At 38.3% G+C, this 24,135-nt stretch overlaps 2 protein-coding genes across 2 annotated transcripts; both read right to left on the bottom strand.

Moving 5' to 3' along the window:
• On the bottom strand, positions 1-13,713 carry rhpn1 (rhophilin, Rho GTPase binding protein 1). Its single transcript, XM_065256490.2, has 16 exons — positions 13,305-13,713; positions 11,510-11,625; positions 11,175-11,303; positions 9,574-9,649; positions 9,406-9,483; positions 9,201-9,325; positions 8,946-9,112; positions 5,472-5,569; positions 4,836-4,925; positions 4,531-4,687; positions 3,174-3,284; positions 2,904-3,098; positions 2,723-2,799; positions 2,495-2,638; positions 2,233-2,379; positions 1-985 (listed from the first exon to the last, which is right to left on the bottom strand). Exons 1-16 carry the CDS (start codon positions 13,404-13,406, stop codon positions 800-802), a joined length of 1,998 nt encoding a protein of 665 aa, XP_065112562.1. The 5' UTR covers positions 13,407-13,713; the 3' UTR covers positions 1-799.
• Positions 13,714-14,828: 1,115 nt separating this feature from the next.
• Positions 14,829-23,834, bottom strand: naprt (nicotinate phosphoribosyltransferase). The gene is made up of 13 exons (XM_065256489.2): positions 23,487-23,834; positions 21,319-21,446; positions 21,155-21,237; positions 20,909-21,039; positions 19,899-20,014; positions 19,547-19,740; positions 19,054-19,194; positions 17,077-17,161; positions 16,909-16,989; positions 15,929-16,031; positions 15,338-15,498; positions 15,143-15,250; positions 14,829-15,044 (listed from the first exon to the last, which is right to left on the bottom strand). The coding sequence occupies exons 1-13, from the start codon at positions 23,734-23,736 to the stop codon at positions 14,958-14,960; spliced, it is 1,668 nt and encodes a 555-aa protein (XP_065112561.1). The 5' UTR covers positions 23,737-23,834; the 3' UTR covers positions 14,829-14,957.
• Positions 23,835-24,135: the final 301 nt, after the last annotated feature.

A 24,135-nucleotide genomic window follows, 5' to 3' on the forward strand; every position in this document is an offset into this window, starting at 1 on the left:
TGTGCAGAAAATACTGTTTTAATTCATCAAGGCAGAGTGCAGCTGTGATGGGAATGCAAATCACATCTTGACAATTATAAAACAAAATCACACACACAAAACAAAACAGGCACATACAGTATAACACACACACAAACACACAAGAAACAAAAAAACACTATAATTTTTTGTGCAAAAATACATTCTTAATACAAATGCCATTCTTGCTCTTACCAACATAAACTAAATTTTTGAGTACAAGAATACACATTTTCTTATTGTTGCTAGACATTTTTCTACAGTATGTCTCACACAAGACACGCATAACACAACATACATGGAGACAACCACATTGTAACATGGAGAAAAAATATTTTTTTAAATGTTTCTTGTGCAAGATCATAAAAAGATCTATGACATTTTTACAATGCCACACAAAGTAATGGGACATCTACTAAAAATCCTGTTGTGGAAAATGTCATTATGTTGGATATAAAAAAGACATTTATTTAAGATGCTTAAAAGTCATTGCCAGCACATCTCAAAGTGAAGTTATAGTTTTGAGAAAAGCTCCAGCATGGTAAGTGCAGATGACACTTACAGATTGTTTTTTAATTCAAATGTCCGAACATCATTTTGCTAGACACATAACCTCTTCACGTGTACTCTGTCCTGCTACACTAACTAGTAGTGTTGTGTTAACTTTCTTCTAACTCAATCGATGTGTGTTCAGCTCCTAAAACGTAACCGTATCTGTGCTCCGCTATATTGATTGATTAGTGTATTCAATGTTTCCAGAAGCTAAAAAGTGCTTAACTTCTCAGTAAATGGATTCACTCTCGCGAAAGTTTCCGAAAGAAAGACTGAAAGTGCTTCCGAGTCTCCTGGTGACCGCTCCGCTCCTCCAGCTCCATAAGGAACGCTCATAATCCCGGCCCTGTTTCCTCGGACCGCCCGACTGACTCTCTTTATCACCGGTGGGGGAAAGAATCGTCCTTCTGTCAATCTGTATGAAAACATTTACTAGATACACTATGGGAGGGTAACGGTGTCTCAATAGGTACTTTTACACGCAACCAAATAATCCGTTTGTAATCGTATTGATGGCTCAGACGGATTGAAAAGTCTTCATGTAAACACCTTAATTAAAACTTGTGGTTGATCGGATGCAAATTTGATCGTATTGAAAGGGGCGGTGTAGTCCGATCTGTGATCCGATCAGCAGGAGAAAAGTACACATGTGCACAAGCGCCTGAATCATAGTATTTTCTCAATCGGATGCATTAATACATTGTGCACATGCGCAGGAGAATTTTGCTTAAGTTCACATCTTATAATTGCATCTTATTTATGTATCACATGATTCACAGAAACATACAATAGCAAGGCAATGGCAACACACATTATTAATGTAATGGGGTCACGCGCTGTACATTCTGCAGCATTCATGTCTTTAATAACATTACATAAAGCAATAAAATAGCATTGTGCCTTTCAAAAAGTGTTATAAAGTGTGAACTCGAAGAGAGATGCTGTGTGCTGCGTTGCCAAGTCCTCTGCTTTTTTGCGGACTTCAGATTTGAGCTACTTTTAAACTGTTTCAGCAAGTTGATTTTTTTTCTGCAGGTTAAAGATGAAAGGATTTTGTTTATTAGTTATTGGTATTTAGGCTATGAATAATCTTTGGGATGCTTTTGGTCTAGTTTTGAATGTCTGTTAGGCTGGTTTTGATACATGAATCTGGCAACCCTGGTTGTGCGCTTGCAAAGATGGATTATATAGAATGTACATGTAAACTAACATTTTAATCAAATTTGCAAATGTTAAGCTTACATGTAAACTGTACTGTTGTAACCCACAATTAAATTAAATTATTTTTGAATTGACAAACTTTTGTGCATGTTAACATAGCTATTTAGGAACCGGGCAGCTAAAGGTCAAACCCCTCCGGGGCGCTTATTTTTAATATTTGGTTTATTTACAAATCTATCAATATTATTGCTATAAACTTAATTTATGTTAACCAACATTAAATGATTGCATTATCTAATGGCCATATTTCAGAAGTCTATGACTGAATTAGGTGAACTTTAACCGCATTCCCCACATGGCCTTGTTGTTTTCATTATTACTTTCGAGTATTACTTTAAGATAAAGTTTTTTAAAATCATGTCCGATGAATCATATACATTCAGACTAGGTGAAGTGTGATTTCATGCCGTCTTCTGTTTGCAGATTTGCACGTCTACGTACCTCTTGCGTTTGTAGACCGATGACATCGAGTTCTAGTCCTTTCTCCGTGCAGCTCTTCAGCATGTGAACGACCTCGGCATGCTCCGCCCACCTGCAGTCTGAACCATTCACAGCTATGATATAATCGCCCTCACAGAGCCCCGCCTCCTAAAACATGCAATGTGATGTATGATGATTTTACAAAGCATTACAGCCCATAACTGCACAAATAATGGCTGAATGGAAAAATAGCTAAATGTTTTTTGGCCGTAAATTTACGTACCGCAGCACATCCCCCTGGCAACACCCCGGCAACCAGAACCGGCGAATCACCTCGAAGTGTGAGACCAAGTCCCGCCTCTCCTCGAACCAAGAACGCGTGACGCCTCACCCATCGGTTTCGAGCAGAAAACACATGTAGCGGACCCTGTACAACAGAGCCGAATGTCACACGGTTCTGTATTATCTGCGCTATTGGCATCTATAAGTGTGTGCATGTTGTGTAAGTTACCAGTCGATGGAAAATATCAGTCACTCTGACAGCACTGAAATCTGGAGTTTTAATATCAGGCTTCTGCTGTGTGTGAGCTGTAGGATACACAGAAATGATACCATAAGTAGTTGTAAACGTATTGTAGACCACAAGCCTTCATGTATCCTCATTATAGATGATAGATCAGCATGTTCCTCACATTGAATCTCCGGAGCTTCAGCGACCTCACAAAAATCATCTTCCTGATCAATATCCGAGTATTTTTCCAGGGATCGTGAGTGAGCCTGCGACAGGACTTCCTGTAGGATGTCCATCTTACGCAGCATTTTACACACGCCGTGAAGACGCAGGGCTTCCTCGTGTCTTATGATGGCTTTACGCAGATGAGCTTTACCTGAACAATCCAAACAAACATCATTAAGACCACTAACCCAGACTTTAACTACAGCTTGGCATTCAAAAGACTAACCGAGTCTTTGTTTGTGCTCTGGATCCTGAAAATTCAGTCTGTCTGGGGGTCTGGTGTGAATCTGTACAAGAGCTTTAATCTCTCGAGTGTCATCATCTTCACCTATCAAACCTGAAGAGACAAAAAAATCCATAATTTAATCTAACTAGTCTATTACCTAAAGTCAACATAAAACAGCACTAGTCATTCTTCTTGGCCCCACCTTTTTGAAACACACTGATTTTTACAAAGCTTATCATTCTGAAAAGCGCAGTGTGCTCTGATTGATCATCTATCCAGTGCATTGTGATTGGCCGAATACCTCAAGTGTGTGACGGAAATGTTACACCCCTTACCAAAAAACAGCGTCTCCACGACATGGCGGTGGCGTCAATACTACAGCAAGTGTAAAAGTGAACCTTTGGGTGGTGTAATGCAAATCTTCACACACTGTTGTGTGGTTTTGTGGGTGTGTGTTTGAATCAGGCTTTTTAGGATGAGCATTCGCTTTTACACTGCAAAAAAAAATTATTTTCTTACTTCGTATTTTTGTCTTGTTTTGCGTACAAATATCAAAAAATTCTTAAATCAAGATGCATTTTCTTGGTGACCTTAAAAAATAAGTCTAGTTTTTAGATAAAAATATACAAGTTAAGTGCATTTGTGCATAAAAAAGCAATCTACCAATGGGGTAAGATAATTTTTTTTTTATTAAAAATGTTTTTTGGCTTACCCCATTGGTGGATTATTTTGCTTTAGATTTTTTATTTTCTTTGGTCATTTTACTCATCAAGAAAAATGCATTTTGATTTAAGATTTTTTTGATATTTTTATCAGGGATGCCAATTTATGCAATTCACCATATTTGATGATTGATTAAATTAACGATCAAAGAAAGGGTCTTTGCTTTCGGTAGGCTAACCGTATTTGCATTTTCTGTATTGGGCCCTATCAGATCCACTGGGGACGCCATTTCGTTGCGTTGGCAGTCAGCCTACGAGAGCATGACGATAAAAAGCCCAGGTGTGTGCTTGCATCCATCATCAGTGTGATCATGGCTAGTTTAACTTCTGCGCGCTCGCTTCATTTTTTTCTTCGGCTGTATGTGTTTTGCGCAGGCGGTGCACACACACGACCATTGTTAAGTTTTATCGATTTTATTTCTCGTCGACAATTAATTACAGATCAATTAATTGTTTACATCCCTAATTTGTACCATAAACAAGACAAAAATACTAAGAAAAAAAGAAAGAATATCTCTTTGGGTTTGAGACTTTACAGATCTTCTAACAGCTTTTAACACTCCAAAGACAAACATGAAATCGCATCATATGACCCCTTTAATGTTTTGGATAACACAGAATATAGAGAAGCTCACCTGAGCAGTCACACAGTGCCACAGCAGTGTAGTAATGGGCCAAAGCTCGGAAATGATGAGTTTTGACCTGAACCATTGAGATCCAGGAGAAAGGAACATAGTCTTTTAGTAACGGTACTGACATCGCCTGAAGAACCAGAGAATACACGTCTGATACCTGCACGCACACACAATAACAGATTTATGTGAGGGTTAGGTTATGAGAACCATTTCATCTTCAAAGATCTTTGTGTGTGTGTGTGTGTGTGTGTGTGTGTGTGTGTGTGTGTGTGTGTGTGTGTGTGTGTGTGTGTGTGTTTTTGTACCCTTGCTGCCTCCTGGGCTGCTTGCAGAAGCTCATTAAGTTTTTCTTCGTGCATGTTCAGTATGACTTTTTCACACACACACTCCTGAACCTGCCAACAACAGACGAGACTTGTACATACAACCCAAAATGAATCCATACATACATGTTGAATTAAGGTTTAAGACCATTTATATAAAACTACTTGACGCACGTTAAAGTAATATTCCACTATCATACAAAAATCCTGATAATTTACCCAACCCCATGTCATACAAGATGTTTATGTCTTTCTCTGTTTAGTCGAGAAGTTTTTTGAAGAAAACATTCCAGGATTTCCACGTGATTACTTTCCACGTTATTACGTAATGCATAAGGTTGCGCTTGGTGGGGTCACACGGCTATTGCAAGACGAGAAGTTGTTGTTAATAAGACCCTTATGTCTCGGTTGAAATCGTCTTTGAAGCGGCATTGAAACTGTAAACTGTTGAGGTCCACTTAAGTCCACTATATGGAGAAAAATCCTGAAATGTTTTCCTCAAAAAACATTTCTTCTTGACTGAACAAAGACATAAACATCTTGGATGACATAAGGGTGAGTAAATGCTCAGGATTTTTTATGAAAGTGGAGTAATCCTTTAACACTTTTCGTTGTTACCTGAGCTACCATAAGCCGGACCAGCATGCTGAGAGCAGAGCTGCTCATATCCAGACTGGGTGCATGAGAGAAATTCTCCTGCAGGTAAAGAAATGCACCTGTACACACAAACACACAACATTGCATTTCATAGAAGCACTTAAATCATACTAGTACTTAAAAATCATCACTGCAACGGTGCAATATAAAATAGCTTTTTTGCTATGTCTGCAGAAAGTTTTGGCAAAATTGCTGAATTCACTTTTATTTAAGGTTTATTCTCTGAATACATCAAACCAAATGAGTTCTCTAAATTAAGCCAAAGCAAAATGTACTCTGAAATAAACTGAACTAACATAAACCAGATAATGTGCATTTTAGGAGCATTATATTTTGCATATCAAATTACATATGGAGATATATAAACAATAATATATTATATTATTGTTTATATATCTCCATAACTGGGTCCGATGTGATATGCATCTCGATGCATAGCCTACGGTGCAATACATTAAAGATATGAAGAAGTTACCGATACAATGCTGTTCACCTCATTACACGATGCACTGTGGTACATTAATTTTAATTCTGTTCAACACAATTTCATTCAATGCAGTATGACGCAATGAAAAAATATGATGCTATGCAATTTAATATGGTACAGATAGTTGGATTGGATTTATGCATGAGCATCGGAAACATTTTAAGATGAGTTGCTACAACTTGTAAAATATAGTTGAAATATATCAACTTCATTTTCTAAGTTGTAGTAACTCATCTCTTGTCAAGATAAATAATAGTAAGTTTAAATGACTTGTAAAACGGAGTTGATTAAACAAAAATGTAATTTAATTAAATTTAATTAAGGCAGCAAAGATTTTTTTTTTTACAGTGTAATGATATTGGACCCACTCACTTTTTATTTATTTATCTCATTTGTCTGTTCACTTGTTAGAGCGCCGTCAGTCAAATCCATTGCACAAGAGGAATAACCTAATAAATTAAACTCCATTTTGCATTTTAGCTACTGCCTTGACTTTCCTACTGCTGCTTCCATTCCACTTGACTCATTTAGAGTCCATATCATTTAAACTCCATTTCATGTTTTCACTAATTTCGCCAACTGTACTCCCACAAGACAACAGGGTAAGCAAAGCTTAAGGCTATAAAAGCAATAACTTAATTAAAAGAATACAAGAAAATGGCATCTACTACCAGTAAATGCTTTGGACCCACACACATTTGTTTTGCTTCCGACACCCATGGATTTGTAATGACTTGTGGATAACAGCTCCATGTTATGCTCTATGTGACTTTCATGACACGCCTTAGTCTCTGTACACTGAAACAATGACTCACTAATGCTGGGTACACACCAAAAGATAATCGGGCTGATTTTGGGCCGATTTGCCCCCTTCCGACAATCCTAGATATGTCCCGATCATGGTTCTTATCAGATTTTCCCCTGGTGTAAGGTGTGTTAAGAGCGTCCGAACCTTATCGGAAGAACGTCGGAGCCGCCCCGATCGCGAATCGTAAATATTAAACATGCTTTATATTTACGATTCAAAATCCTGGGGCCTCATTTATAAAATGCTGCGTAGAAACCATCCTACATTTGATCTTACGATCATTTATCAAAAATGCGCACGTGTGATTCATAAACCGAACTTACTCACAGAAAACGCACGTATCCCTTTCTTTCAGATGTGAAATTTATAAATCGCAAATGATCTTGAACTTGTGCGCAGCTGAGCAGTTTCAGACCTCCGCCTTTAAACGATGATGTCATAGACATATAAAAGAGAACTTGTCAATGTTTAAAGGCAATTTCGAGCAGCAAGAATGGCTTATATTGCCAAAAACTTGCAGCAATCGGACAAGCAAAAGTGCGTACGTCTGTTCAGATCCTGACGTGGTGCTAAGCACTTTTCCACATTAAAGACAGTTTTTATAAATATGGACTTTGCCGTGGATTTTTGCTTTACGATCAATTCTGTGCGTACGCACACTTTATGAATGAAGCCCATGATGTGTGGGGGGAACGCTGAGGGCACGCTCTTGAAATTATCACGTGAAACGAAACAGTATCCAATAAGAAAGCGAGATGATGGAAGACAAAACCATAACAACTACAGTCATGGCACATCTCCAAAATGAGATAGACATCAGAGATGTTCAAAAGCACATTTCATGTCATTTCTTTATCCCTCTAAAAATTCTTAAATCAAGATGTATTTTCTTGATGAGCGAAACGACCTAAGAAAATAAGTCTAGTTTTTAGACAAAAAATATACGTTAATTTGTGCTTAAAACAAGCAAAAATATCTGCCAATGGGGTGAGAATCTTTTCTTGAATAGTGTTTAAGAAAAAAATAACTTATTTCAAGATTTTTTCTCACCCCATTGGCAGATATTTTTGCTTGTTTTAAGCACAAATTCACTTCTATTGTATATTTTTATTCATTATTTTCTTAGGTCGTTTTGCTCCTCAAGAAAAAGCATCTTCATTTAAGAATTTTAAGATATTTCTACTGAAAACAAGACAAAGATACTAAGTAAGAAAGTGTAGTGTTTTTGCAGTGTAGTGTTGTGATACGCCAGCAGGTGATAAGTCACTAATAATTATACAGAAATAAATCTTTTTTAATTCCGTATCATTTTTTACCGATGCAAAATATGTAAGGAATAATTGACGACGGCCGTTAAATTTTTTTGAAAAATATACACCTCGGGTGTGCATTATTTTTCAATAATTCAACGGCCCGTCATCAATTATTCTGCTTAAACTACGGTAACACACCTTAAGACACTGATCACATGATATATTTAAAGGGATTTGTCTGGTTTTTGCTGTTGCGAGTAGGACTATTTCTTCCGCGTCTGATCCAATGCCTCTTTTGCCTGTTCCAAAACATCATTTTAAAGCTGCAATGGAGGCTTGAGCTGTTGATAGCATTCTAATGCAGTTATTAATGAAGTTATTAGGAAAAGAGCGACAGCGACACAGAGAGAGAGAGAGAGAGAGAAAGAAAGAAAGAGTGCGGGCGAGCGAGAGAGAAAGAGAGATTGTGTGAACGAGGCTACCTCTGTGCGTCTCTAAACAGCGCTGTTATTGCCTCAGAAAATTGTCTGTCATGTTGTTTTTGTTAGTCTGTTATTACAGTTAACTATGCAAAGTGAGATGGAACTTCAATGTGGTCAAGAGAGCTGCCTGGAACTATGTTCGCCGTGCGTTTCCCAGAAAATAATTGCACACTTCAGAACGTTCATCAGCCAATCAGATTCAAGCATTCAACTGACCCGTAGTATAAGTTAGAAATGATGCATCGCGATGCAAGTGCTAATTTGTATCCAATGCACAGTTTTTAAACTGATGCATCACATCATACATTTTTTATGCCGATGCACAGAGCAATTGGGGAATCATCCCTCTTATATATTATAGCAAACCGTTTTATTACTGATAGTTTTAACAATCACAGACAGTACCTGCAGCCCTCTGGAAAGCATCAATAGCGTCCTGGATGCCAGTCAGTGTGGAACGATCTTGTCTGGCTCCAATCTGAGTATAAAGAGCTCCGATGTTGAATAAGACGCTCGCTTTCTCAAATGCCAGCGCTCTCTGTACTGACGGCACGCCGGTCAGCGAATCATACCTGCAGTAAGAGTAAACATGATCTATTATAAAGCAGCTCTACACAAACACACACTGATGTATTTGATATGCTGTAACGCATCTGTCACCAGTGGAAATGAATTCCCAGAGTTCTGTGCGGCGAGTAGAAACGCTGATCCAGGAAATAAAGCTGATTGTAATATTCCATCAGCAGTTCCTGACCCGATTCATCCCGACTGGGAGTTCGCATGGCCTGAGGAGAGATCAGGTGTACGTCTAAGTCACTGTCGGAAAAATAATATTTTGCCTCTTTGTGACGACTCTAGCTCTCACCTGTCTCAGAGTCGTAAACTCATGGATCTCATTCAGATATAAAGAGGCATCTTCACCAAAATGTTCACTGATAAAATCCTGATGAGAGAGCGTAAACGTGTTATGAATGTGTTTAAAGCATCTTCAGTACAGTGCGTGTGAATTTAGGCCTGTGAAGATTCATCTCACCTGAAGAGGAACAGTCATGTCAATCTCTTTAGTCTCTTTCAACCCCAGTGGAATCATGGGAACATTTAGCGTCTCGCTGTAATAGAAAGATGATTTGTCTGTAATGCCTGCCAGTTTAACAGAGGTCATGGTGCGTTCACACCAGACACGAATGAAGTGAAGTGACTTTAATAGAGCCCAACACTTAACACTTAAATCAACACGTAACAGTTTTTTTCAACGGAGTTTCAAAAGACTATAAACGATCCCAAACGAGGCATAAGGGTCTTATCTAGCGAAACGATTGTCATTTTTGACAATAAAAATAACAAATATACACTTTTAAAGCACAACTTCTCGTCTAAATCCGGTCCAGCGTGACCTAACGTAAATGAGTAGGGGAGGTCACGTGTTACATATATAACACGCACATTTGCGGACCATTGTAAACAATAAACTGACACAAAGACATTAATTAGTATCAGTTGATATACAACAACGTAGGAACGGTCCTCGTTCTCAACACTTGTAAACACTGGGGCGGAGTTTCGCGTTCGTCCTCTGTGACCTTGACGTCATAACGTATTGCGTGGGGTCACTTTGGCGCATCACGACCGGATTTAAATGAGAAGTTGTGCTTTAAAAATGTATATTTGTTATTTTTATTGTCAAAAATGACAATCGTTTCGCTAGATAAGACCCTTATGCCTCGTTTGGGATCGTTTATAGTCTTTTGAAACTCCGTTGAAAAAAACTGTTACGTGTTGATTTAAGTGTTAAGTGTTGGGCTCTATTAAAGTCTATTAAAATGAGAAAAATCCTGCAATGTTTTCCTCAAAAAACATAATTTCTTCTCGACTGAACAAAGAAAGACATCAACATTTTGGATGACATGGTGGGGATTAAATTATCTGGATTTTTCTTTTAAGAAAATGGAATATTCCTTTAAGCCATAGTGATTTACATGTTAAGTCAATGCAAAAACATTTTGTACGCCATTTGTGCGTGTTGAAAAATCTAAACTTTGCTGGATATTCACGCTACGTTAATCAGGAGTTTGCTTTAATAGTGACGTGATTGCGACATAGCGAGCCAAGGCAGAAATACGAAACAACAATGGACGACAAAATCATCATTGCTGTATTTGGACACCCAGAGCTGTACGACACATCTTTTGTAGAAAGAGGAATAAAAAGGATCTTGCTTGGAAGAAAGTGAGTAAGGAGGTCGGACAATCTGGTTAGTTGTATAAAAAAATGCTCTTTAGTCAATTTGAACTATATACATACATATTGAGACTACAAGCTAGCTAAAGCCAGCAGATTGAGTGCATTGTCGTCTGAGTTTCACGTGCGAAAGATGCAAATAAATTTAAATTGTTCAAGCGTCCAACTACGTGCGAATAGCGCGATTTATTCACATCATTTGCATCTGGTGTGAAGGCGCAGTCAGACATCTGATCAACACTCTAAATGACTAGTAGACATCCACAGAGTTGCAAAGATGAAACATTTAGACACCAAATGACTTTATAAGTGATTCTAGGTGGTTTCAAACATGCGCTTCATTTCACTATTATGACTTAACAAAATGTAAAGTGCGTGAGTTTCTTGTTTTCAAACCTCTCGGTCTGGTAAACATTCATGCTGCTGTTCAGTTCTTCGAGTTCTTCTTTGAGAAGCTGAAGGTTTGAGTTGACAAAGCTTAACTCTAATGCTACCGTCTCCTTCACCTTCTGATTACTGCTGGCCCTGGAAATATATTGAATAGCAAATGTAAGTACAACAGCATGATATACAGTACACCCCTCCCAAAATACACACTCGTGGCACATAAACAGGGCGGATCCGAGGATCTTTCCTGTTAGTTCAGGGTCATGCTGGGTGGTTTTCACACTATGTGTATTTGTACAGAGCGTGCACCTGTACATAAGTCAAACATGCATATACTGATATACCTGTAGAGATTTTCTGCTCCGGTGCGTAGAAGAAGCTCACGGTTGATCTGTTGGTTGAGTTTAGCTCTCCGCTGTTGCAGTTTGCTGCGCTGGGTTGAAACAAGAGGGTCACATCCCTTAAACACACAAACACCCGTCATATAATCACCTGCAATATGTATCTATCGGAGTGGTTCTGAATCTTTTTTACTTTAAGGACCCCTAATCCTAATATAATATTCTAGATAATTGGAAATACAGAGTTTCTTTTTTTTAGGGATGCACTGAGACAAAATCTCTGTGCCGATACTGATATTTGATTACTAATGCTGCGTTCAGACCAGCCGCGGTAGAGGCGCAAGTGATTTCAATGTTAAGTCAATGTAAAGACACGTTGACACGCATCTGGAGGTCTCGCGGCGCGAATGATGCGTTTAGCGCGGCAACCAATCAGGAGCTTGCTCTAGTAGTGACGTGATTACAGGAAGCGAGCAGAGTCGCAGAAGCCCCTCCCATGATGCGAATTTCTGTGTGAATGTCTCGATGACTAGAATTTCATGCGCGAATGAAGCGAGTCTCAAAATGTTCAAGCGGCAAACTAGATGCGGTTGACGCGAATTTGACGCCTTAAACACGGCTGGTGTGAACCCACGGTTAGAATGACATCTGCCGATACCGATAGATACTGATAGTTTGTTTTTTACTTCGTTTCAAACTATTATCCTAGTTATAATCTGCCCTGATCATCAGATGTTTTTAAACAATCGGCAGATGTCCGCCAGTGGGAAAAATAGCTTTTATCTGCCGATACCGATTAAAGGCAGATACATTGCTGGATCCTTTGTTTTTTGGTTTTAAGTCATCTTAAGGCGCCTTTGTAAATTGGTTTAGATCCCCTTGTTGGTCCCGGTCCGGAGTTGAAAACACGGATCCATTGGATCCAATCAAACTTTTTTCAAACATTCATTTTAACCATTTGGTTATGTATATTCTTGACATGTATAGGTACTTGATAAAAACATTTAAATGGCTTAAATACCCTTAGACATAAACAGACCTACAGTACAGGGCTAGTCAACTGGTGGCCCACGGGCCAAATGTGGCCCGCCAACCATCTTTATCCGGCCCGCTGGTCATCTTTGTCTGATTTAAAATCACCATGGCTGCCTTTCCACTATACAAGACAAATGGCGACCAAAGAAAGTATACGTTTCCAGTAATTAAAAAAGCAAAATACTAGATACAAGATGTGTGTATCCTTTTTGTTTTTTTATGTTTTTTAATATGACCCATAACAAAAAGAAACAAAAACAACGTTAACCTATAATATATACTTTATATAATATATGCAAAAGTAAACAATATATAAGAGGTAAACATAGGCGTAAAAGTCTGGCCCGCATCATATTTATATTTTTTAAATCTGGCCCTTTTTTAAAAAGTAGTTGAAGACCCCTGGTTTAACTGTATCTCTGTATCATCTCCCCACTAACTAGTTTTCAATAATTTTCATTAAAATAACAAGAGTATTGTGCTGGTACTATGGTAAGTAATGTTAAAGTATCAGATGGTTATAATAGTACTTTAATATATACCAAGGTACTAAATAATTATCATATTCATATAACGGTATGGTAAATGGTACTCTTAATTTAAACTTTGCAATAACATGTCTAAAACACCATGTTTTAGTATTTTTTACCATGTTATTCTCTGAAGTCCTTGAATACAATATAAATGTATTTTTATAAAATATGGTATGAGCATAAGAGCATTTGAAAAACGTAAAAACAGCCCTGAAAAAGTCCACACTTACCTTCCGGACGGATTCTGTTGAGCCTTTCTCCTCAGGTTTGAGTCCAGTTATATCGTCATCTGATCCAGAATCAGACATCATTAATTCACCCAAAGGCAACATTGTCTTTACACCTGTAACAAAAACGCTCGTGCACAGGCGCGTGCACTTACAACAACGCAACGGGTCGCGTGCACATTACAAAACTGCGCAAGTTTAACGGTAAATCCCCCCAAACACAGCAATCAGATAACAAACTCCAATTTAACTGCTTCCTTCCGCTCACTTCATGAAATATTGACACGATCTTACCGCTGCTTGTGTGTAAATACATTTAATTTATATCCATAACGCGATCTTTAAACGATTTTACACGAAATAAAAAAATCCACTTGTTGCAGTACGCGTACGAGCAGCAGCTGATCTCTCTAGACTCCAGTCGGAGCGATTCAACCAATAGAAACGCGACTTTTCTGACTGACATGTACATTGGCAAATCACAGATCACAAATAGCTCGGACTGACAGCTGAAGGACCCAATAAGCGGACAGCAGTGGGAGTAAGGTTGATTTGGAGCGGAAAAATATAATGGTTACCCCTAGCAACACCAAGGCATCCGCGAGAGAGAGATTCGATAATAAAGGCCTCATGAAAACAACATTAATCAAGATTATATTTTGTATGTATGAGACTTTATGTAGATTACATTTTTATAAACTCTAAAATGGACACCAAATTAAGTCTACACTGTCGTTTAAGATATCGATAGTTTAATTCGACCTATTCATAATACATTTTAAATAATGCTATAAATTACACTGGATAGCATTTATGATATGGATTATTTTTCAAAAACCAAACTAAATCTATTAGCACCACAAAGGAAGCAAATGTAAGAGAAGGTTAGGTAAATACATGCAGGGTTCGGATTGGGGGGGTCTTGGGTGGCCCAGGACCTCCTTATAAGCATTGATGGACCCGGATAAAGCACAAAAAATAGGGGATCCCCTGATTATTATTCAAATTAAATTACTAACTGTTACATTTATTTAACATTCTTGTGCTGTGCTGCCACAAAGCGATACTGGCCATTATTTGTCCCAATTTCGCAATAAACTAATTCAAAAGATTTCTGTCTGAATGAGTTAGGGGCTTTTAAAAAAATCTACTATTATTTCACATTAATTTGATGTGAAAATGTTTAGGGTTTGAGTTAAGGGTAATTTGGGGTTTCTGTGATTAAAAGTTGAACCAGGATGAAATCTTACTTTGTGAAATCACGGCAATGATGGGGGGCTTGTCCGGGAAGGGCACAACACCATAATCTTTGACATAATTCGAACACTGGGCTTTCCTAAATATACATGCTTACCATATAGAGTTTAATATCACATTAATACACTGCATCTAAAATCCTAAAATTATCTGAACAATGAATTTATTACTTCATATAAACCTGCAGTTTATAAGATCAACCATGTTCTTATGCTCAGTACAACCTATTGAATGTGATTTTTGTTTTAACAGATATGTAAAAGTCCAGAGTCAGTAAAAATAATATATATTTGTACATACAAATACAAATTTGTTCTTAAAACAATGAATTAATTAGCTTTAAGATTCACAGCTATAATAATCTTTTATCAAGTCAGATCCTGACTGCATTTCTCTCCATCAGTTAGACAGGAGGAAGTTGCTGCCTTTACTGTTTCCTCTTCTGATATCAAAGATCAGGGAGTTGAGCCGCTCTGATAAAGCCACCTTAAAGAAAAGGTTTCAGTCAGGCAATGTCAATGTCTTAAAGATGCCATGTGGGTAATTTTTACAAAAACTTCATGTGCTGATATAAGCAAACTTACTGTGTAATTGTGCGCTCCTTGTAATCTCTTGTGATTGGGATGCAGCCTTTGTAAAGACATCTGAGCATGCTCACGACTCTCTGATGCACTGCTTATGGGATATGTGATCTGTGCACAAAATCATAAATACTGTTATGAACTAATGTATAAAATAAAGCCCATTTAAAGAGATTTCAAATGAAAGACAGAATTTACCTGACCACAGGTGAAGACGTCCAATCGTAAGCTGGTAACTTGAGCAGGTGTGATTGACAGAACTGATCCTGTATCCTGTACTAGAGGATAACAGTTCAATGAAACTCCTGCTGTCGGTGCAGCTTCATCAGACAGACAGATCAGATCCATCTGAGGATGACCTGAGTAATAGAGATTCATTCAAATCACCAGTAAAGACTTTCACATTTAAAAAACACAAATCTAGGTATATCATTTAAGTATAACATTTTATCATTTTTGTCAAAAATGCTTCACTGATTTTTTTATTATTGTAAATCAGTTCAAATTGTCATCATAAATATAAATTGTGATTGTATGTGAATAGGATATTTCTATAATGGCATCAGTAACTAAAACTTTTTGCTTATGCATGATATTGTATGGATAACAGGAGTCAGAGAGAGCACTGTTACTGTATATATCAACCAGCAAAACTTGTATGAAAAATTAATGTACTTTTAAATATCAAGGTAGGAATGACAAATCGTTGATAATAGATTATTACTAATATCAAGTCAGATAATAGAATAAAGAAAGAATAAATAAATGTGCTGATAAGAAGATACTGACCATCTGCATCCAGAAGTCTATAGACAGATTTTCTGCCTGGCAGTGTGCTCTTCTCCGGATCTTCACTCATCTTCATTCTGGGCTGATTTCTGACCTCTATAAGCTGAAATGATTTAAATATAATTAATATATCATATATAAATATCTTCATATATATATATAATATATAAAATCTTTATTTACATTTAAAGTCCGAACAAACGTGTAGCGTCTGTTATCAAGTTCACGCTTCATCTCTGGATGAATGTAACAAGCCAAAGTTGGATTGTAGAAAGTTGTTCAGATGTGTGCATTGGAAACACAATTTTCAAATTGCACAACGCTATTTTATTGCTTTCTTTGTTCTGTCGAGAAGAAATGAAGTTTTTTAAGGAAAACATTCCAGGATTTTCTCAGATTAATAAACTTTATTTCTTTTCGACTGAACAAAAAAAGAGAAACATCTTCGATGACATGAGGGTGAGTAATATCTGGATTTTTTTATGAAAGTTGTTTAAGAAATGTTATGAACTCTACATACTGTATGTTCAGCGTGTGTCCCCATTCCCTTGTTAAAAAGTGTTGCCAATGTCTCACTACTGCATGTTTGTGCAACGAGTATCATCATGCGATACTAACCAGACGCTAACATGAACACAATTCCCCTGCACATGTGCACATGGTATTTTTGGATCCAATTGAGGAAAATACTACGAGTCAAGCGTTTACATGCGCAATTGTCTTCTGATGATCGCATCGCATCAATCTGATTACAAACTGATTATTTGGTTTCACGTAAACGTATCTATTTATTACTATCACAGGATTTTTGTTATTCACAGTGATCTTCATTGCAATGTGGTCATTTTATTTTTTGGGCTTTAAGATGAAAGTTTAAGATGAACTTTTGAATAGTACACAATAAGACCAGGAATGTATATTTATAAAGTAATACGTTTTGATGTTGTGTTAACTTTAAGGTTAGATTGGTAAAATGTTACCTTATATACACACCCCAAAGAGGGCTGACTTGTACATGTGACAAGATGAGTTCCCACCCCGACAACATCAATTTCATTATCCTGAGAGAGATTGAGAGAAGAAGAGATCTCATGTACTGTACTGTTAAGCAGATGAATTAGTTTGATCATCATGTAAAGAGCTCTTACTTTTTTGTTGAGTTCAGCGAGACTCTGTTCAGAAACACTGTTTGAGCCGACGATGACCAGAGACTCAAACTGAGGAACGGAAAATCTACAGACAGACAAACAAAGCAAACAGGAGTTTTTTAAAGTGTCTGAAAAGAATGCAAGTGTTATGCATAGCTCACAGTACAATGCTAATAGGGTTTTCTGAATGTTTTTATATTTTCTTGAGGTTTTCAGTGCGTTGTTATGCAGTTGCTAGTGAGTGCCAGAGCATTGCTATACCTCTGCTAATGCGTTACTATTGGCACTTTTTCATTGCACAGTACCTCACGGTTTGGTTTTGGTCAGCTCACCTCACTTTGGCTTGGTTAGTTTTTCCATCGAAGTGTAGTAACACTTCGGAGTGGGAGGGATTATAGGCGTGTCGTTATATTTGCGCTGCCTACAAGAGAGAGCGTTGTTGTACATTCCCATACATTCATTTTTTTCTCAGTCCTCCACAAAATTTAAATTGACCACCACATATAGATGTTTTTTTTTTTGTTCTCTCTGTCTCACTTGACAGTTTCTGTATAAACACCCGACCTGTGGCGTCAGTCGACGGCGCCCCGCTAAGCCTCATTTAAGTTGCATTTAAGCATATATGCGGACGTGCGTATCGTGTGCTGCCACAAACTTCAATTCTGGAAAAAAACTGGTATGTTGATCCTGATTCTCAACCGGTGGATGTTTTTCATCGCTAAACGGGAGATTGAGAATTTACAACAGGTTTACTCGAGACAGCGCAAGCTAGCATGAAGGTAAAGCTAATCTTTTACATTATTAGCGATGACGCTGGTAGTGATGATTCTCTCAGCTCAATCAGTGATCTACAGTGTTTTCGCGTCACATTTTGGTATCAGCTCGAGTTGCTTAGAACCCCAACCAAGGTGGTACTAAAAAAAAATATTGGGTACTACGTATTGCACCCAATGGAAAAGTGCCCAAAAGTAAGCTGACCTGACCCAAACCAAACCATGGGGTACTATGCAATGAAAAAGCGGCATATGTGATTGCCTGCTTGGGTGCCCTGAAGTCCCTATAATATTCAGGTTATTAACTAGTTATGACTCAAGTTTGTCCTGCAATGCAAGTCTTTTTCATCCGTTTTATTGTCTGTCGAGTTAAAATTGGGCATCAACAATAATTTCTTACTTCACCATATCAAGATTCATGAGTTAAGGATCAGTTATGTATACAGCACAAACAGTATGTAATACTTTGGGTTAGACGTTTGCCTCAACCTTAACAAACATCACTAATACATTGCCTGTACTCAAAGGCTATGATTACATTACACCGATGTAGTATGAAACGTAAAGAAATGTAAAGAAACAGTACATGCCTTCGCACATTCGCATTCTTCTACAGAGCGATAAATACAAACAATCAAGATGGTGCAAAACATTGATCAGAAGTGACCCTGGACATAATTTTGTAAACTAACAAATTTTAACACATGCACATGACGTCACCCTTATCACAGATTCACGTTTACGTCGTTTTTACAAAGACGACAATGCATCGTTATCAAAAACTTGCACTTTGAAACCCTAAGTTTGCGTTTTAAAACTTTAAAACACCGTCTTTGTTTAAGCCTGGGGTATCGTCTTATTATTATTGCGTTATATATTAGTATTTTTATGTGCATGCACAGTTGAACGCACAGCCTTGCAAAGCATATTTGATTAGACTTTTCCGTGTACACAGACGTTCAAAGCATTTGCATTGGGACAAATTGCAATACCTCTCCTGGCCTACATACCACATACTCTTCTGATGACGAAATTTGCGTTAAGGGCAATGTACACCGACCCTTATGTATGCGTAAAAACGTAACTATACTTCAGGCTTTAACAAACAACCAACCACATAGGAGGTTTCCCATTTACAGCTAAAGTTGTTGTCATGTAAATGGCCCCTAAATAAAGTTGTGGTATAAAGGGAAGAGCGTCTCACTTTTTGCTACATTCTTTAAAGACTCGCCGCACTTCCAGTGACTGCTTGCAGAGATCTCCACTGTCCAGTCTGACACCCAGCGGCTGATACTTCAGCTCACATAGAGCCAATGCCACAGCACAGAAACACAGCAAACCACTACTGCACGACAAAAACACACAAACACACCACAATCATCTACAGACTGCTTAAACATTAAACAAAGGGCTCATGATCACAACTCTATTAAAGTGAAATATGACAACTCTAGAGTCCAGGGTTCTCACGTTTTTAGTTATGATTACTGGATAACTACAAAAAATGATTTCCAGTGGAAATCTGCATGGGTTTTCCAGCTGAAAATCATCATTTTGAAATTCCCAGATTTTCCAATGAGTGTGGGAACCCTGTAACCCGATTGTTTTAGCTTTTTTTAAGACAAAACGTCTGAGGCAAAGTCATTTCATTTATCGGATATATCTCCATCAGGTCTCCTGAGCAACGACTGTCTTACCAGGTGACGCTGTAGCTGTCAATCACAGGCAGGAAGTTGTGAGGGTAAGCAATGGCGTACGACAGGAACGCCGCTAGTTCGCCTTCTCGGATGAGATTCGTCTTGGAGCCCAATAGTTGACACACGGAGGTTAGCCAGCCCTTAACCAGACTGATGAAATCAATACTGCTGTCACCACCCACAGGAACCAGAGTCTGCCAAAACAAATCAACTAGTACATAAATGCTTTCCATTGCTTTTACGACTTTATATTTCATAATGCCATATTTTCTAGTTGATGATGAATATAAAACTCTAATATAAATATAACAGTCAGACATCTTAAATAAGAGAAAGTGACATCACAACACACCTGTGGCCACACCTCTTCCAAAGAGGAAAAGGAAGTAACATAAGAGTGCGCTATGGTGCCTGCAACTGGAATTCCAAACAAACGACCCGCGAGGGCATTACTTGTCAAATCAAAACCTGGAAACATGAAGAATTGAGGTAAACATTTAAGTTTCCGGTTTGATACATCAAAATGCAATTTGGCAAATGTGCATACCGCAATGGTTTGCAATAACTGAAAGTAAAGTAGTCAATTTTTTAGGTCGATGCACATAATTATTATACACAGAACACACATATGATGTAAACAAAAAATTTTATTCTCCAAACGATTAGTCGCGATTAAAGTCGCCATGATACGGAAGTAGCGATTGCCTTATTTTCCCCCTGGTGACGTATATCCGAATGAAACGGCTTTTGAGATGAAATAAGGCAGGGCTGGATTTGAAATTGTCCATCGAGATCTGATTGGATCGTTTGAAGTTGGGTCGTGTTGCTAACTGCTAATCGCTGCGATCTTCTCCCAGACCCCGCCCACCTGCCATACTTTTGACCGGAAGTGAAGAGAGATCGTTTTGAGGAGGGGAGGAGATTTGCATTTTTGATTAAAGATTATGAGCACACAGGAATTTTTTAAAAATAACGAAGCTCACAGATAAGTCATTTGTTAATAATACCACAATATTAAAAAATATATATCATTTTTCATTTCAATTTCATTGAGACTTTAATTGTTATGCAGCCCTACAGCACACACTCATTTATTATGCAAAAACTCACTTTTATTTATATGTGATTAATCTTTCTATTTTAAATATATTTTATCATTATTCAAACTAATTTGAACAAATTTAAAAGCATTATTGTATTGCATACGGTATATCGCACAATTTAACAAGTTTACATATCGCATTTCCTTCAATACCGCACAGCCCTATTAATGACCTTTAATAACCCAAAAGCATCATAAAAGTTCTCTATAACAAACTAAAGATGCTTTCTACAATAAAGTGGTGTGTTTATGTCACGTACCTCCAATGTATGAGTAGCGTGATGCCGTCAAGCCTCCATCTGGACCCTGAGCTCTCCTAAGACCCATCTCCATTAATCTACGCCTGGGACCTGCAGCTAAACGAAACCGAGCGGCGTTACTGCATACTAGACTAAAACAAAGAGACAATATAGAAACTTTATTATTTCTTTATGCATTTAATTTGTAAAACCTGAAACAATCAAAAGCTACAGATGGCACTTTACATAAACACGAACAGCACACACCTGGCATAATTAACCAAACAAAGCAGACTGGTCTCCAACAGTTGAACTACAGCCAGCGGTCCTGATACTTCTAACAAAGGAACCTACAAAACACATCACACATAAACTGTGTCACACTAAAAGATTCAGTCTGTTTGCTCTTCATCGCTCAACCGTTTACGTACTCTGGCAAAGACGACTGAGCCCTCGGGTACTGCTGAGACAGAAACAGATGAACAGTCCAGTTCCTTCAGATACAAGAAGAAATCTGGATCAGTGTTTGCTGGGAGCACAGAGCGTAAATACTCCACATCTGTAACACACACACACACACATTACATTACATAGATTTTTAACACAATAGAGGGGGGATTTTTTTCAAATATTTTTGTGTATTTATAAAGATAAATTATGAACCACAGGCCTGTCGCTAGATCACTTCTTGAGATTGGGTAGTGAGGTTTACTTTTACTGCACGGTTCTAACTAGCTGGCCTCCAATACAGAAACTTTATAAAAAAAATGGGAACCTAACCTGTACATCCCAGAATGCATTCCTTCTTTACGCCAGACATGCAAAAAACACTTGTTAATAATTATAATATTTAATGGAAAAAATGCAATGCGCTTGCTTCATACTCTCAATATAACAATAAATAGCCTATATAGGCCTACTTACTGTGCGTTCACACCAGATGCAGTAGAGGCGGCAAAAACGTGCTATTCTCACGTAGTTGGATGCTTGAACTTTTTAAGTTTACTTGCTTTATTCGCACGTGAAATTCTAGTAATTCGAGACATTTGCAGGATGTCTATTCGCCCCTTTCCATTGACTTAACATGTAAATCACTCACGCTTGCCGCCTCTAGTGTGAACGCACAGTTATGGTACGTACACACCAAACGCGAGGCATCGCGTTACTCGCTCAAAATTTTCTCGCGGGATTTAACTTCGTGTCATGCAAATTTTTCGCTCGAGTTGAATATTTTCAACCTGGGCCGAAACGCGTTTGAGCGAATAGCGCATGTTTTCGTGGCAAACATGCCACCCATATCGCGTCATCCGCATCGCCCCACGCAAGGCTGCATCTGATCGCGTCTTTGCATTGACTTTGTATGTAATCTACTCGCGGATTTGTTTTGTGACGGTCATGTAAAATATGATGATTTGCTGCTTGGAATTCTTTTATTGTATTATTTGGCTGTTTTTGCACTGGTGCTCGGCAACATTTGGAAAATCCAGGCATAGTTTAAAAAAGGATCATGACATAACCTAGACGCACTGTCAGCTATTGTCACAGGAGTGGAAGTGCTGACAGTAATACTCAATTCCTGAATTAACTGTTGTTTGCACTATTGTGTGGCAGATGTTATGTATATTAACTTATCTTTATTTTAGGCCGTTTGATGACCATTAATCATGAGGGGCATACATTTTGTAAAAAAAAATCATCAAAGACGGGGGGGGGGGTAATCCCCCATAATCACCCCTAGATCGCACCCTGGTTATAATCATACATCAATGTAAGCCGTGGTCCTTCATGCCATCACTTACTGCCTGAACTTTGTGCAATGACGCAACCTGTTGGTAGTTTCAACATGACACATACATGAAGGACAAGTACATGCAAGTCTAACATGCATTAACAAACCTGTGGAGGTTAAAGTTGTTCATTTCATCAAGGTCAAACATGTGACTGCACTCTGTAGTGAATGTAAAACTGATCTAACATAAGCATTAACCCTTACAGCAGGGGTGCACATTCTTACTCCTGGAGATCCATTGTCCTTAAGACTTTGGTTCCAACCACACCTGCTTTTCATGTTCAAGTAAACAGCAGGACTGCAATTGGCTGATAAGTGTGTGTTTATTATTGTTGTTCTGTACGCTGTATGATTGAAAACCTCTGCTTTTAAAGGTCAAATAAAGTTTCTGACGTGGGTTCATCTTGCACTCCTCTCACCACAGGCTGCCACATTCTTACTAACTAGAAAACCACAGAAATGCGGCTCAAGGTGAGTCAGCTGAGCAGCTAATAATAACCCATTCAAACTAGTTTAAAAATCCCAAAAGAAAAATACACCTTTACTTGTTCAACTTTATGCGGCGCTGCAGGCACATGACGTCAAGGTACCGCGAGAGCGAGTCGAAATAAACTTCTCCGTTTGATTTCTCAAAACGCTCTCGCGGTACTTTGACGTCATCTGCCTGTCGTTTCTTGAGGAGGCGAAAGAAGTCGTACAAGCCTTTTGACAGCTCACTAGTATTCAAAAGTGTCATGTCTAGGTAAGCAGCTGACTTGTATTTTAAACCCGTGCCTACTAAAATTATGGACACGCGCAGTGTACACGCACCTTCATCTGAGAACGCAAAGTTCTCCAGGAACATTAAACAGTCGTGCAGACCCGCAAACAGTGAGAAGCCTCCGCCGAACGGGTTGTCACGGAAAAACAGCTCGAACACGGCCGGTTCGCGGTGTCTGCCCGCTCGCCAGTACGCGTACGCCATGGTGAACTGGTATAAGTCCGTAAGTAACGGCGGTACCCGGGTCATCAAGGAGTTTTTGAGAGCCGCGCGTGCTTCGTTTTTCTGACATGTCGCCATTTTCTCAGAATGGTGTTCTGCAACTTTCTTTTGCTCCTTCGGTAACTTTCCCTGTAGTAAATCTTCTGTCCCACCACACTCGAGATCGGTGACCCTGATCTCGGTTCCTCCTACTAGTTTTTAAGACCCCGCCCAGAAATGACTGCTCTGTGTGTTTGTAAACAGGTAAAATATATGACAGTATAGAAATAAAGCTTTTTTCTGAAGTGTTTATGAGGCACACAAAGTATACTATAATAATGCATATATTATATGTACACTATTATTTTGTACACTATTATTATTATGTACACTATTATTTTATTATTTTATTGTTACAACCGTGCAGTACTTACCATTGTAAAAATGTTTATTCTCCAGAACTTTCATAAATGTGCAGTAATGTCTTCAAATTGCGTC

Source organism: Paramisgurnus dabryanus, chromosome 12 (assembly GCF_030506205.2).
Source record: "Paramisgurnus dabryanus chromosome 12, PD_genome_1.1, whole genome shotgun sequence".
Taxonomy (NCBI): domain Eukaryota; kingdom Metazoa; phylum Chordata; class Actinopteri; order Cypriniformes; family Cobitidae; genus Paramisgurnus; species Paramisgurnus dabryanus.

Bases quoted from the DNA above. Each gene is read 5' to 3' on its own strand.
- naprt (XM_065256489.2), bottom strand. From the start codon at position 23,736: ATGGCGACATGTCAGAAAAACGAAGCACGCGCGGCTCTCAAAAACTCC. The intron at 15,499-15,928 runs GTCAGTATCTTC...TCTATTACTCAG, and splicing joins TAGACTTCTGGATGCAGATG to GTCATCCTCAGATGGATCTG. The intron at 15,251-15,337 runs GTAAATTCTGTC...TTTTGTGCACAG, and splicing joins ACGTCTTCACCTGTGGTCAG to ATCACATATCCCATAAGCAG.
- rhpn1 (XM_065256490.2), bottom strand. From the start codon at position 13,406: ATGTTGCCTTTGGGTGAATTAATGATGTCTGATTCTGGATCAGATGAC. The intron at 11,626-13,304 runs GTAAGTGTGGAC...TGTGTGTTTAAG, and splicing joins CAACAGAATCCGTCCGGAAG to GGATGTGACCCTCTTGTTTC. The intron at 3,285-4,530 runs GTGAGCTTCTCT...TTGTCTCTTCAG, and splicing joins GGCACTGTGTGACTGCTCAG to GTTTGATAGGTGAAGATGAT.